Genomic DNA, 15,791 nt, shown 5'->3' on the forward strand with positions numbered 1-15,791 from the left:
GCCTACTTTTAATAGAGAACCGAAACAAAGCATTAACACATAATAAATACATGAACTCCTCAAACTACGATCATCACCGGTAAGTATCCCGATTATTGTCACTTCGGGGTTAACGGATCATAACACATAAAAGGTGACTAAGACTTGCAATATACAATCAAGAACACTCATATATTGATGAAAACATAATAGGTTCATATCTGAAATCATGGCACTCAAGCCCTAGTGACAAGCATTAAGCATAGCAAAGTCATAGCAACATCAATCTCAAAACATAATAGACACTAGGAATCAAACTCTAACAAAACTAACTCAATTACATGATAGATCTCATCCAACCCATCACCGTCCAGCAAGCCTGCGATAGAATTACTCACACACGGCGGTGAGCATCATGATATTGATGATGGAGGATGGTTGATGATGACGATGGCGACGGATTTCCCTCTCCAGAGCCCCGAACGGACTCCAAATCAGCCCTCCCGAGAGGTTTTAAAAATTGGTGGTGGCTCCGTATCGTAAAACGCGATGATTTCTTCTCTCTGATTTGTTTCTCCCTGAAACTCAATATATGAAAGTGAAATTGGAGTTGGAGAGGCAATAGGGGGCCCATGAGGTAGGGAGGCACGCCCTAGGGGGGAGGCACGCCCCCCACCCTCATGGCAAGGTGGTGGGCCCCCTGACCTTCATCTTTGGAAGGTATTTTTCTTATTTTCTGAAAAGTGTCTTCGTGAAGTTTTAGGTCATTCCGAAAACATTTCCTCCTACACATAAATAACACCATGGTAGTTCTGCTAAAAACAGCGTCAGTCCAGATTAGTTCCATTCAAATCATGCAAGTTATAATCCAAAACAAGGACAAAAGTGTTTAGAAAAGTAGATACGTTGGAGACGTATCATTATGTAACTAGGTCTGAGGCATCCAACACATGAACTAGAATCAGCATGTACAACAGCAAGTGGTAGGGTAGAAAATTTCTACCTGTACTAAACATACACCAGACATCCAGCTTTCCATCCCTAGCAACTAAAGTCTCAAAATTTACAGTTTCTTCAAATAGTAGCAGTGCAAACTCACAACTCTTCACATAATGATTGAGTGCCCAGCACAACATACCATTGAGTTGATTTGGCCACATTGAGGCCTTGCGCTGCAGCCAATGTTTCAGTAACTCCTCATCTCCTAAAAATTTCTGTCTTTTTCCATGAACACCTACTACACCTGCATGACGAAACAATCAATTACTTCACTTGGCTGTAGCAAAAGTGGTGAATATACATAACTACAATTACCCTTGCATAAGCTGAACCGGTCATGGAGAAAAAACGAGTAACAAATGACCACGCAGCCAACGCCACACAAACATATGTATTATCAGATTATGGTACTTACAAGAATAGCCTGTAAACAAATTTATGAAAAAGACTAGCACCTTGATTTTAAAATATGTGATGTAACTAGGTCGAGGCATCCAACAGATTGACTACAATCAGCATGTACAACAGCAAATGGTGAGCTACAAAATAAACAGGGCAGTGAGGTGTGATAAGTTATTTATAAAGCAGGATTGGGCTTCCCAAAAAAGACCACATGAGCAATAAGAGGGTAGTCTAGTGTGATAATTTATTTGTAGATGAAAAGAGCATAACTAGTAATGTAGACATCTAGGGCAAGGTAGCAACCTTTTACCATATAAAATCAACACATTTTCTTCATCCAATTTAGTCCACAAAGAATGGAAGCACTAACCAAACAATGTATATCCAGTAGCAATTTTAGGGAACAATGACAGTGAGCTAGATCAGGTGCAAAATGAAATGCCATTCATGAGCATAAGCATCAACCATAAACGCATCATCTAGAACAAGATATGATATGAATTGCAGAATTTGGTCATACCACTACACAAGAACCTGGAATCGTGGTGCACAACCTCAGAGTAAACCAAACCCAAGAGGGACCTCGTCACCATAGTTTGGTTTCACAACCAGAAGAGAAAATAGCTTCGAACGGAGTAGCGATGACATGGGAAAAAACCTCAAAGTCAAGAGGGATTGTGTCCAAATCTACACTAGGAACAAATCTGCATGAGTGATGTTTACAAATGGGTCCGCTCGTCTTAGTCTTCACATGCCGAACAAAAAGTGATGCAAATTCATCTGTCTGTACTTATAAGTGAAAGTGCTATCTAACAAGTCAGATTTGTCGATAGAGAGAGATCCTAGATCCTCGTGATCCAACAATCAAGAATTTCGTCAATATAGGCAGCTTTGCTCTCATCTTTCCTAGGATGGATTCCTATACCTAATCACCATGGAATTTCGTCAAGTGTCAAACTTTTCTACTGACTTACTCTAACCATAGAACAAAAAATCAAGAATTTGTACACCACGAACAGAGAGAGATGCATGTTGCGGGGAGGAGAAGACCTTGTGGAAGGGGAAGGTGCGGCTGCTGCCATGGCTATATGGAGGTCTTGGTTCCCGGTGGTCCTTGTCCTCCTTCTCGTCAGGTCCCTCGAACTTGGACCTCTAACCAAGTTGACGAAGGAGGGCCAACTTCACCAACTCCATGGCCTGTGAAATCGAATGAACAACGGACTAGTCTGTTAAATCAACAATGGAGTCAACAACTCCATGGCCTACTAAATAAACAACGGACCTGCTGCTCGATCTGATCTGGGAGCATAAAAAAGAGGCCCGAGAGACGGACCGCCGCGAATCTGGCCACCGGCTAACCTGCTGATTCTCGATCCGATCCGATCTGGGAGAGAACGTGAGGGGAGGGTGGGGGATAGGGTTGAGCCCATGAGAAAGGTCGCCGGTGGTTGCAGGCGGCGGTGATGTAGGAGGGAGGAGATGAGCCGTCGCGGTCGCCGGCGGTGAAGTGGGCGGGGGAGGGGAGCGAGGAGATGGGGAGTGGGATTGCGTACGAGTGGTGGACGGGCACCGAGGATTTTGGCGACCCGCCTGATTTGGGGGAAAAGCAGCGGTCGATTTTGGGGGAAACAGAGCAAGCGCGCCTGATTTTTGTTAATTCCCGCGCGTTTTGTGCTAAGGTAAGCCGAGTGTCAAATACTGGCATGCGGTTTACATTCTTATTTTATAACAGCTATTTTCTTTATTTTATCTTACTTTTTGCATTTTCATTTTATATTTTTGGTATTTTCTTTTCAAAAAACTGGTCGATCCAGTCGGTTTTCTAAAACCCGGTGAACCGGGCGGTTCACAGAAACTAGACGGCTCGATAGCCCCTCCATCGACTTGTTTTGGTGCAACCAAGGTGGGGCTAGAATCGAAAAAGAAAAAGAAAAACTCCTTTGGTAGGGTTTCGGCCGAATTGGGTGCATCTATTGATTTTGTACATGGGCAAAACCCTATCAGGCGTCGCCACTCCCCTCCGGTACCACACTTGTCTGGCACCGCACCGCAGTGACGCCACCTCTCCCTAGCTACTCCGCATGAGAGCACTAGGCCACCAGCCCGCGCGCCCACTCCCGCTCCCACCGTCCTGCATCGCCTCTATGCTGCTGGGTAGAGGGGACGTCGCCGCCTGGTCGGTCTGGTAGGTCTGGGTAGAGGGTCTGTTCGCCGGCACTCCCTACCAACATCGCCCTTTCATACATATATTTGGGTCATATGAAGGTGGGTGTGCTCTTCCTACCCACCCTCATGCGGTTTTTGGAGATTTCTCGGTCCGCAGGGCCCACGTGATCTACGTGTTTGACAAGACTCCAAAGGGTTTTGACCGAGATGAATTTCTCTTGGTTTGTGTTAACGCATATCACGGTGACATGTCAGACCTTGTTTGATCACATGCCTTCACGGTGACATGTCGGCAGCACTAAGTGCGGCACATACACTGTAGGTGCAGAACGTTCCCCTCGAGACAGTCGCGTTTGTGAAGCAAGTGCCGCATCGGAGTTGTTCGTTAGGTATTTAACCATCGGCCACCCTTTCATACATATATTTAGGTCATATGAAGGTGGGTTTTCTCTTCCTACCCTCCCTCGTGCGGTTTTCAGAGATTTCTCGATCCGTAGGCCCCATGTGAACCATGTCTTTGACCAGACTCAAGAGGGCTTTGATCGAGGTGAATTCCTCTTGGTTTGTGTTAAGGCAGATCATGGTGACATGCCTTCACAAGATTTCCTTCCAGCGGCACTAAGTGCAGCACCAGCATTGTAGGTGCGGAACCTTCCCGCGAGACTATCGCGTTTATGAGGAAAGTGCCACATCATAGTTATGCATTGGGTATTTAAACATCGCACCACCCATGTCTACATATATTTAGGCCATATGAAGGTGGGTGTGCTCTTCCTGCCCTCCCTCATGCGGTTTTCGGAGATTCTCCGATCCTTAGGGCTCGCATGATCTATGTCTTTCATCAGACTCGACAAGGGTTTGACCAGGTGAATTTGACTATGTTTCTGTTAAGGCAGGTCATGGTGACATGCCGGACCAAAGGCGCTATGTAAGGCACCAACACTATAGGTGCAGAACCTTCCCACGGGACTAGCGCGTTTGTGAGGCAAGTGCCGCATCAAAGTTGTGCATTGGTTATTTAACCATCGCACACCATTTCATACATATATTTGGGCCATATGGAGGTGAGTGTGCTTTTCCTACCCTCCCTTGTGCGGTTTTCAGAGATTTCCCGATCTATAGGGCCCGGCCGCACTATTTACGTCTTTGACCGGACTCGAGAAGGGTTTGACCGGGGGTGAATTCCTCTTGGTTTGTGTTAAGGAAGGCCATGTTGACACGCCAGACCATATTTGAGCATATGGCTTCACAAGAATCCTTCCCGATGCCGCTAACCGTGGCACCAACACTGTAGGTGTAGAACATTCCCGCGGGACTATCGTTTGTGAGGCGAGTGCCACATTAAACTTATGTATTGGATATTTAACCATTGCACCGCCCTTTCATACATATATTTTAACCATATGTAGGAGGGTGTGCTCTTCCTACCGCCCCTCGCATGGTTTTCATAGATTCTTCGATTAGTAGGCCCGTGCGATCTACGTATTTGACCGGACTCGAAAGGGGTTGGACCGAGGTGATTTCCTCTTGGTTTGTGTTAAGGAGGGTCATGTTGACATGCCGGACCTTGTTGGAGCACATGCCCTCACAAGATTCCCTCTCTGCGGCACCAGTAGTGTAGGTGCAGAACCTTCCCACGGGATTGTTGTGTTTGCGAGGCAAGTGCTGCATTGAAATTGTGGGTTGGGTATTTAACAATCGCATCACCCTTCCATACATTTATTTGCGCCATATGTAGGCGGGTGAGCTCTTCCTACCCTCCCTCATGCCGTTTTCAAATATTCCTTGATCCGTATGGCCCGCACGATCTACATCTTTGACCGGCTCGAGAGGGGTTTGACCGGGGTGAATTCCTCTTGGTTTGTGTTAAGGCAGGTCATGGTGTCATGCCAGACCATGTGAAGGCATGTCCAGATCCCGTTGTTAACTATTGATCGGCTCGAGGGGGGTTATGGAAAGTTCTCGTTGTCGTTGGAATGGGCTCCAGAGACATCCAAAAAATGCGAGATTTTTGTGTGGAAGAAAAGTGTGAATGGCCGTCATGAGATGATGAACCCTAGTGGGACGATATGGCCCCACAAGGGGTGCCATGGGCTGTGGCAGGCCCTAGGCCGAATTTCTAGGGGAAGGAATCCTTCCCTCTTCCACCAAGTGGAAGAGGAGAAGGATCCCCCTCCTTGTGGCGCCCCCTCCTCCGTCTCCCACCTATACATGTAGGGAGGCCTCCCTCTTGAGATACATCAAACCCAAGGGCCTCTCTCCCGCATAGCTACACGCTCCCGGCCTAATTGGCCTAAATGTTTAGGCTCCTAATTAGATGAGTTATAATCTCAGTCTAATTGGTGCAATAGAATTAGACTTCTAGTTAGACGAGAAGATCACTAGGCTGTCTCATTCTCTAGTTTTCTCGCACTTCTTCTTCCTGGACGTCAAATCTCTACCGGACTACTACCATAGAACACATGGATACCTCGGAGAGGTCGTCTACTTCGACTCTCGTCTCGAAGAACTCTTCTCGTGGCTAAAAGGTATAACCTAACTGCGGGAATCCATGGGATCGTTAAACTGCGCCGACTCGTCACTGCTTCCGCTACTCCGACCATCGGTGATTTTTGTCATTACCGCCATCTTCATACTGCTCCTGTGTGTGATCGTGTAGCATAATTTAAATTTTTGTTCCGTAGCATGTTCCCCTACAAGAACCTTCTTGTGGACTGTCATGTTTGTGAGAGAAGTGCCACATCGTAGTTGTGCATTTAGTATTTAAACATTGTACAACCCTTTCATACATATATTTGGGCCATATGCAGGTGGGTGTGCTCTTCCTACTCTCTCTCGTGTTGTTTTCGGGGATTCCCCGATCCACGGGCCCGACCTACATCTTTGACCGGACTTGAGAGGTCTTTGACCGAGGTGAATTCCTCTTGGTTTGTGTTAAGGCACGTCGTGGTGACATGCCAGACCTTGTTTGAGGACATGCCTTCACAAGATTCCCTCTCAGCGGCACTAGGTGCGGCTACAACATTGTAGGTGCAGAACCTTCCTGCGAGATTGTCGCGTTTGTGAGACAAGAGCATTTTTGGCTGCTAAACCTTTCCGGACTTTCTGAACATGCCAGACCCTAAACCTTTCTGCGGTATTGTCGTGTTTATGTGGCAAGTGTGTTTTCGGCCAAAAAGCTAGGGGGTACATACTTTTTGACATACCCACCAACAAAAGCATTCATCTAATAACATGAATAAGGGGCGCAACAACCTATCCTTATGCATGTGATCCTAATATAGGTACACTAGGGGATTGGAAGAGTACAAGACCATCAAAATATTAAAGTGGCAGTAAATAGAGAGAGATAGGAAAATTGAGGCCATAAAAAATAAGTCCCATGAAAACTAGTTGGGAGAAAATGAGTGAGAAAGAATGGAAATCATTTTAAAACCATTTTGCCATAAAAAATAGGCTGGCAAAAATCTGAGAAAATATAAGCCGGGTGCTTTCACTTGACACACGGCTTATATGCCATGTAAGCCGAGTGCTCCCATTGGGCACACGGCTTATAGGCTGCTCCGTGATGGCCCCGTCAACCATCTCCATTGTAGACACGTGGCAAATATCTTTGCCGAGTGTGCGCTATAAGCCGATAGCCTTTTTGTGTAGGTGCCGTGTACCTCATGTAAGCCGAGGGCTTTTCAGGACCACTCGGCTTACTGGATACTATAAGCCGAGAGCATTTTATTTGCCGGGTGTTATTTCCTCCGCACTCGGCTTAAAGGAAATATAAGCCGAGTCCCCGAAAAATAGCACACGACTTATAGGGTAACACACGGGAAAACTGTTTTTTCCTGTAGTGTCAGCCCGCAAAAAGAGGGGGGCGGGTCTAGTGGTGGTGGTGGTGGTAGTGTGGAAGGGGGAGAGAACAAGGAAGCTAAAACTCAGTCCACTCAGATTTAACCAAGTCTCAGTCAACCTTGCATCATTTTGTCCCATCGTTCACAACATTTCTTCCTACCGGTTACATCATCCGTCTTGCTGATTGTAGCATGTCGTGTCCCATGTCGAGTGTAGCACATCATCTCACCCGTTGCAACATTCTCCATTGACGGATGTAGCAATTTAGTCAGGGCGGTTGTAGTATATGTTGTCGTTGCTTGCAATACCGTCACAACATTTTTTGTTGTCGTTTGCAGCATCCAGCCCTGCCGATCCTAGCACCACAACTACACTGATCGTCACTCGACTGATACACAAAAGCAAAGTCTTATCACTTAATTAATTATCAATAAAATCTATACCTACTAATAAAGCAAGGTGCGTTTCGTCGATTTTTTCATCTGTTCACCATCGATTTTTTTAATCCAAGGTGGTACTAATTTTCTGTATGTCCATCTGCCATAAAACAAACAGTTTTATGCAAAATCTCATACGTGGCCGCGCGCGCTAAGGCCCAGCCCATTTATTTCCTGTCCATGCAGCTGAGAACCATTATTTACCGCACTGGGCGTAAAATAGACGAGGTTTCGCATATGGCACCCAGTATTGGGACGACCCATTTTTATTTTTTCTCTGTTCTGCTTCTTTTTCCTTTTTCTTTTCTTTCCCTTTTCTTTTATCTTTCCTTTTTCTTTTTTCTCTTTCAAGTTTCTTTTTGTTTTTCCTTTTTTCATAAATTCAATTTTTCAGAATTTTAGTTTTTGATTAATTTTCGTAAAATCTCCAGAATTTATTATATTTTTTACCATTTTGAATTTTTTTCCAAATTTTAGATTTTTATTCCCATTCCAGAATTTATTGAAAACCATAGAAAACTTTCGCATTTTAATTGTTTTTTATGTTTTCCAAAATTGTTCGATATTTTCAAAATAAATTGCATTTTGAAAATGATACAAATTAAAAAATATTCATTTTTATTGAAAAGTTCACAAATTCAAAGTAATGCTTGTGTTATAAAACATGTTTTTCAAAATTGTTTCAATGTTTAAAACATATTTAATTTTAAAAAAAATTTCACATATTCAAAAATTGTTCGTTTTCTTATAAAAGATTCATATTTTTAATTGTTTTTGTGAATTTCAATAAATTTTCATGTTTCGAATAATATTCAAGATATCATAATTATTAATTTATTTTTTGATAAGTTCAATAAGATGAGAAGAAAATGTTTTGAATGATACGCTACAGTATATTATTAAACATTCGCGCTGGCCATTTGTTAGCAGGAGTTGTTTGTTCGAGTGGCTAGCAGCACGTGGTCGAGTTTTTGAGGTCGTGAGTTTGATCCTTCAATTCAGTGGTTGTTTTGAATTTTCGTTCGCGCCTTACAAACACATGTCGTTTTGGTGCCTGCCACTTGCCTGGCCAGACTTGAACTGTTGTGCATCCGACGTGCTATTTGACAATAAAAAAGAATATTTTTGTTGAATATAATTAAAAAAAATTGTGGACACATGGCAATAAAAGAGGATATGTTGGCTTGGCTCTGACTAAAAATATGTGAGCAAGTGATCGCTGAAATAATTACAGAGAATAAACCCTGGTAAAGTAGGGACTACCTGGTTATATGTTGATTATACCAATGAAACGGGATTCGCTACAATTTGTACTATATTTGTTACGTCATTATAGGAGAGAATGGTCGAAACAACTATGGCCTGAAGGTCGCCGTGCTGCCACAAAATAAGGAGGCAACCACAACCAGACATGGTGGCGGACACAAAGAAAAAAGGCACAAGTTGGGTGGTGGCCACCACTTCGACCAACCCCATCACTATTAAGATCTCGTGGGCCAAACATGATCTATGAGAACGTCGCACCTCCTCGCTCTGTAGCGCCACCACTATGAAGACCGTTTTGATGAACACATCAATTATGTCTCCGATGCTTCTCATAAAAAAATATTTCTTTCGTTGCAACGCACGGACATATGCGCTAGTCTCTTGTAACGTGGAAGACAGAGCAGCCCCGCATGACCGCCAGGCCATCCCCCGCCACTAAAATCCAAGCCCTCCACCAGGCGCCAGCACCACCGGCCGTTACACTACAAACCAAGAAAACCATCATTGTTCGCACCAACCCACCCAACACACAGAGCAAAGCAAGAAACCGCACGGCACAACACTGCCAGTTCCCTGCTTGAAGTGGCGTCCACAGATCGGCATGTCGACGGCGGGAGGCCCGTCGGGGACGACGGCGTCGCAGCATGGGGGCGGCGGCGGGGGGTGCTGCAGCTCCAGCGGGACGCTGGAGCTCGTGGCGGCGTTCACGGCGGTGTGCCTCGCACTCTACGGGGTGATACTGTACCTCAACTACCTATACGTACGGTGGAGCGGGCGGGACGGCGTGCATCGGACGGGATCCAGCACGGCAGCCGGGCCGGCGAGGAAGAGGGCCGGCGGAGGGGGGCTCGACAAGGCGGCGCTGGCAGCCATGCCGGTGGTCCGATTCAAGGCGGAGGCGCGTGGCGACGGCAGCGAGGTAAGGGAGGAGTGCGCGGTGTGCCTGAGCGCCATGCAGGACGGCGACGCGGTGCGCGCCTTGCCCGGGTGCAGGCACTCGTTCCATGTCGGGTGCGTCGACGTCTGGCTGTGCGCGCAGGCCACCTGCCCCGTCTGCCGCGCGCACCCTGCTCTCCCGGTTCCGGCAGCGAAGACGGCTCCAAGAGGGCGGAGACCGCCGGACGGGAGCCGGACCTGGAGAGCCCGGTATAGCATGCGTGCGTCGCCCCCGACCTGCCGGTATGGCTTAAGGTAGTTAGCTGCTGCATAGGTGTTGCTTCATCGGCTTGTCTTCTTGGAAGCGTGTGGATGGATGGCTACAGCTACTAGATGGTTATCCACCGAGTACATAAGTTTTGTGTTAGCTTGCTTCAATTGGGGCCGATGATCTGCGTGCATGGCTTCTATAAATTGTTAATCCTACGGACTCTTGCATTGCTGATAGGTGAAGTCCCCCAAATCATTTCGTAAGTAAGTTCATATTTTCCCCGCAAAAGAAAAAGTAAGTTCATATTTGATGTACCCGTATGATATTGGCCCCCCTTTTCCTAGTTGCAGGAATAGCGATGTGGAATGGTTGTGACATAGCCGGGGACATCTTTTGGTGCTAATTTACAGGATTGCGAGACAAATGGTCTTTAGTTAAACGCATGGTCTAGGCAATTGGAGCACTGTTAGTTAAATAACCAACCACCTAGTAATTGTATTGCAATTGTGGCCACTCAGGTGTGAAAATTGTGGATGGATGACCTGTATGCACGGCTCAAAGGGACACTACAATTCCTTCAGTGGTGAATACTACATTTTTCAATCCCATGAGCGAGAGTGGCCAGATATGGATGAGACTAAGGCTTATCAGTATCTTATAGTATAGACGAACCCCACCAATAATCATTAATTGTTATTTTGCCGCGTTCACATCTTCCACGTCACTTTAATTATGGAAAACGTTGCGTACCGACGGACCGGCCGAAGCTGCTCGATCGCGAAGGGATCTAGCACTACGATGTCTCTCGATACACGTTTTCCATTGTTTGTTTTTCCTTTCCTCGGCCCGCCCACGTGCCCTAGGCCCATCACGACTGTTTTTCTTTCTCTCATCATATCTGGTGCGTTGTACTCTGCCCTCCGTTATCTTCTTCCACGCGCGGTCGTCTTCAAGCTCCTTCTCCACAAACCGCTTGTTGAAATGCTCCGACATGGGGGTGGGAAAATGAGCTGCAACCGGAGCCCAGCGAAGATACATCTGTGGGAGAATCACCACCGGCGAGTTGCGACCATGCCGGCCGCATGCTGGAACCAGCGTCGCGGCATGCTGGAACCAGCACCATTTTTTGCTACATGCATTCATGGCGGAGCTACAATCCGCAACGGCGGAGACGAGTTTTTGCTGCAATCGTCATCAATTTTTGCTACGACCGGCGAGAAATTTTGCTACATCCATTCATGCCAGAGATGCGACTGGGTTGGGACGGCGACGAAGATGTTTTTCTTGGCTACCATCGGCATTTTTTTTGCTACAACCACGTTGCGCTTGTGCTACAATCAGCATCTCATTTTGCTACAATCAGCTTGCAACCGGCGCGGTCACCACGCTCGCCGGTTGCAGCTTTTCGAGAACATGGATGAAGTTTTTCAATGTACAAACACTTCCAAACTGAAAAAGCTGCAACCGTTACCAAAAAAGCTCCAACCTTAGATGAAAAAAGCTTCAACCAAAATATGTACAAAGTTTTCAATCAGGCATTGCTTCACTGAAAAAGTTGCAAACGTTCACAGATAAGCTTCATTTGTAGTTGAAAATAGCTTCAACCCACGAGTAGTCCAAGCAACATTCAGCGAGGATGGAAGTCATGGGTTTCATGCTACATGCTACCAGCGGTCCTGGATTTTGCTACGACCAGTGTCGTATCCAGCTACATCTGCAGTCATGGTTTGCTGCATCGAACAACGATGCATTTTTTTGGTCGGAAGCGAAGCTGGATTTTTTGCTGAAACGGGGGTGAGCGAGAGGTTGCAACCGCGAGGTATGTGACCGATGAGCTGCTACTGGACGGGCATGAGCAGCGGCAAGCACGCCGGCGAGCTGCGGCCGTCGCCACAGAAGCTACGAGCGTCGCCGCCGAGACCTGCAACCACTGGTGCAGCTGCTACATGGGTTGAGGCGGCGACGAGGACCGACGGCAAGGGTGGGGACCGGCGATGAGGACGGCCGGCGAGGGCGGGGACCGGCGACAAGGACGGCCGGCGAGGGTGGGGACCGGCGATGCGGACGGCCACTGGAGAGCGCGGGGCTGGTGAGATGCGGAGGGTCCTTTTTCTCGCGAGCCTGAGGGAAGAAGATGACCTGTATGGATAAGGATCTAGCGGCTTGGGAGGGACCGATCGGGCGACTAGGGTAGGACCGGCCGAAAGGTTCGGCCGATGCGCCGGCGCCTAGCGGTGCCCTTTAATTATTTGTAGCCATCTCAAAGCGTGCGCTGCAGATTTGTCCTCTCCCCCTCACCAACATTTCTCTTCGCTCCCGGCCCACCACCAACGAAAATCTCTAACCCTGTAAAATCATTAATTTAGGAAACCGTGCGCCTAGATCAGGAACAGTTTCCACAGATTTCTCATGTCGAATTCTTTGAAACTAGTGTCGGTCGACTCGGTCTTCCAACAGCTAGCTGCTAGGGCCATACATCGGTCACGTCTTCCTAGCCAGCCGCCGCTTCCAAGATCTAGGGTTCTCTGCCTCCCGCCGGCGCCGGCGCCGGCCCATCCCGTATCCGGTGGCCTTAGGGCCATGGAGACGGAATGGATCTCGGACTTTGCCGGTGGGAGGGCTCTGTTTTTAGATTTTTTTTGAGCTTTGTTAGGGCTTGTGTCCTATCCAGGAAGGCGAGACGGCGGCCGCTCCCTGAAGATGGAATAAAGATCTCCTCGCCTAGCCCCCCTTCCGGTGATGCGTCTAGCATCATCGGTGGGCGTGTGGAGGTGTGTCTCTGGCGGATCTGACTTTGGTGGATTTGTTCGGATCTGTTCGTCGTTCGTATTCGTTCGTGTCTCTTCATGTTGGATCATTTTGATCTACACTCTTCGTCTGTGGCGATTGCTATTCTGGTGCGTTGGTTCTATGGGGCCTTAGCACGACGACCTCCCGACTGTCTACTATAACAACGTTTGCCTGGCTCCGGCGAGGGAGGGGTGATGACAGCGGCACGCCTTCGGCTCGCTTCAGTGCTTGTAATCGTCGCTAGGTGGTCCACGGATCTGGATGTAATTTTTATTATTTCTAGTGTTTGTTGTACCATGGTTGAAGATGAATAGATGGAAAGTTTTTCTCGCAAAAAAAAGAATTCTTCGAAACTAGATTCATTGTCAATAGGTTTCAAAGAACATATTTTTCATGATAACCCCCCCTCCCCCAACAAAAAAAACGAAAGCCAAACAAACAAAAATGAAAACAAAAAAAACAGAAGCACGGTTGTCTTTTCATTTTTTTTGCTCGGCTATGCTTTTTTTTGGGAAAACACATATGTGCTTCTTCTTTTTCGAAGAAAGTGTTTCTCGCAAAAAACACCGCTTCCCTAAAAAGAAAAAGAGTTCCTCAAAACCTAAAAAAACTCAAGAAAGAGCTGAAAAGCAAAAAAGCTAAAATACGTGCAAAAATACCGAAATCACGCCGATTGGGCGCACCCCTCGCGCTCCCAAGCACCCGCTTAGAAAATCGATGACCGGGCGCCCTAAATCCGCCCCCAAACGCCCGGGCGGGTTGCTCAGTCACGGTTCTAATGAAAAAATAGCACCCAACCCGGCTCCCCACACGCAGCCCAAGCACCCGGGCAACCCAGCAACCCTCATATCCAACCCATATATGTGGGGCGAAGGGAGGCCGGGATGCGACCAAACACCACTGCCATATCGGACCGGCCCGCTATGGCCCACTCCGCCCCCACCACTGCCCCCACAAAGACCCGATAAACCCCGGTCAAACCACACTCCTCCCAGCCCCGACGCCGCTGTATGCGCTCCCTGCCATCCCCGGCCAGGCGACAGGGCAAGCTGCGGCATCGCCAACAGCCGCCCCTCCTAGGAGTCATTGGGTTCTAATGCTTGCAATGCCCAGCCCGCGGTCGTGATGTGTTGGAAATATGCCCTAGAGGCAATAACAAAGATGTATTATCATATTTCCCTTTTATGATAAACGTTTATTATCCATGCTGGAATTGTATTATTGACCGAAAACTTAAATACATGTGTGGATACATAAACAACACCGTGTCCCTAGTGAGCCTCTACTTAACTAGCTCGTTGATTAAAGGTGGTTAAGGTTTCCTGACCATAGACATGAGTTGTCATTTGATAACGGGATCACACAATTTGGGGAATGATCTGATTGACAGACCCAACTGTAAGCTTAGCATCATTTAGTATCACTTAGTTTATTTGCTACAACTTTCTTCATGTCAAGTATGTGTTCCCTAGACCATGAGATCATGCTACTACCAAATACCGGAACAATGCTTTATGGGTTATCTAACGTCACTTTGTAACTGAGTGACCATAAAGGTGCTCTAAGGTATTTCGGAAAGTGTTTGTTGGGTTGCATGGATCGAGACTAGAATTTGTCGCTCCATGTGAAGGAGAGATATCTCTGGTCCCTCTCAGTAATAAAACATCACAAGAAGCTTTCAAGCATGTGACTAATGAGTTTAATCACAATATCTTGTATTACGGGATGATTAAAGAGACTTGCGGGTAACAAGATTGAACTAGGTGTGGAGATACCGATGATTAAATCTCGGGCAAGTAACATATCATCGTACAAAAGGAATTGTACACGGGATTAATTGAATCCTCGGCATCGTAGTTCAACCAATAAAGATCTTCACTGAATATGTGGGAATCAATATGGGCATCCAGGTCCCTCTATTAATTATTGATCGAAGAGGAGTCTCGTTCATGTCTGCAAGTTCTCGAACCCGTAGGCTCACACGCTTAACGTTCTGTAGCATTAGGGTGCTGAGATATTAATATGGTGAAGTCTGAAAGTAGTTTGGAGTCCCAGATGGGATCTGGGACATCACGAGGAGCTTTAGAATGGTCCGGAGGTAAAGATTTATACATGGAAAGTTGTTGTCGGGGTTCCGAAAGAAGTTCGGTTTTTCGGGTATTGTACTGCGAAACTTCTAGAAGGTTCCGGAGGGGTCTGGAAGTATATCAGTGGGTTCTACCAGCCCCAAGGTTCATATAGTTTGCCTAGCAGCCACGTAAAAAATTGCAACAACAATGTAGAGGACGTGTAACTTGTTTTTGCAGGGCATGTGATGTGTTGTGGTATGGCCAAGATGTGACTTGATATATGTTGATGTATGAGATGATCATGTTTTGCAATAGGTTCACGACTTGCATGTCGATGAGTACGGCAACCGGTAGGAGCCATAGGGTTGTCTTAATTTATTGTGTGACCCGCGTGTCAATTATTAAAATGCCATGTAATTGCTTTACTTTATCACGATGAGTTAGCAATAGTTGTAGAAACAATAATAGTTGGCAGAGACAACCACATGACGGCACCTCATAGATGATGGAGATCATGGTGCTATGTCGGTGATGATGGGGATCATGCTGGTGCTTTGGAGATGGAGATCAAAAGCACAAGATAATAATGGCCATATCATGTTACATATTGATTGCACGTGACGTTTATCTTATTAGGCATCTTATTTTTCCTAGGACGACGGTATCATTATAAGATGATCCCTTCACTTA

At 46.7% G+C, this 15,791-nt stretch overlaps 1 protein-coding gene and 1 pseudogene across 7 annotated transcripts; one reads left to right on the top strand and one right to left on the bottom strand.

Moving 5' to 3' along the window:
* Window positions 1-365: 365 nt before the first annotated feature.
* LOC125516202 lies at window positions 366-3,036 on the bottom strand. 7 transcript variants are annotated; one of them, XM_048681685.1, is made up of 6 exons: window positions 2,663-3,032; window positions 2,431-2,577; window positions 1,434-1,517; window positions 1,294-1,304; window positions 1,118-1,222; window positions 366-791 (listed from the first exon to the last, which is right to left on the bottom strand). In XM_048681685.1, exons 2-6 carry the CDS (start codon window positions 2,460-2,462, stop codon window positions 739-741), a joined length of 285 nt encoding a protein of 94 aa, XP_048537642.1. In that variant the 5' UTR covers window positions 2,463-2,577; window positions 2,663-3,032; the 3' UTR covers window positions 366-738. The 7 variants fall into 7 exon arrangements, 2 of the variants coding, with proteins under 2 accessions (XP_048537642.1, XP_048537641.1); XM_048681684.1 differs by lacking the exon at window positions 366-791 and having other exon boundaries at window positions 798-1,222; window positions 2,663-3,030; XR_007287288.1 differs by lacking the exon at window positions 1,294-1,304 and having other exon boundaries at window positions 379-791; window positions 1,434-2,577; window positions 2,663-3,036.
* A 6,516-nt stretch (window positions 3,037-9,552) lies between these two features.
* On the top strand, window positions 9,553-10,439 carry LOC125513739 (annotated as a pseudogene).
* Window positions 10,440-15,791: the final 5,352 nt, after the last annotated feature.

The sequence above is a fragment of the Triticum urartu genome, chromosome 6, assembly GCF_003073215.2.
Source record: "Triticum urartu cultivar G1812 chromosome 6, Tu2.1, whole genome shotgun sequence".
Lineage (NCBI taxonomy): Eukaryota > Viridiplantae > Streptophyta > Magnoliopsida > Poales > Poaceae > Triticum > Triticum urartu.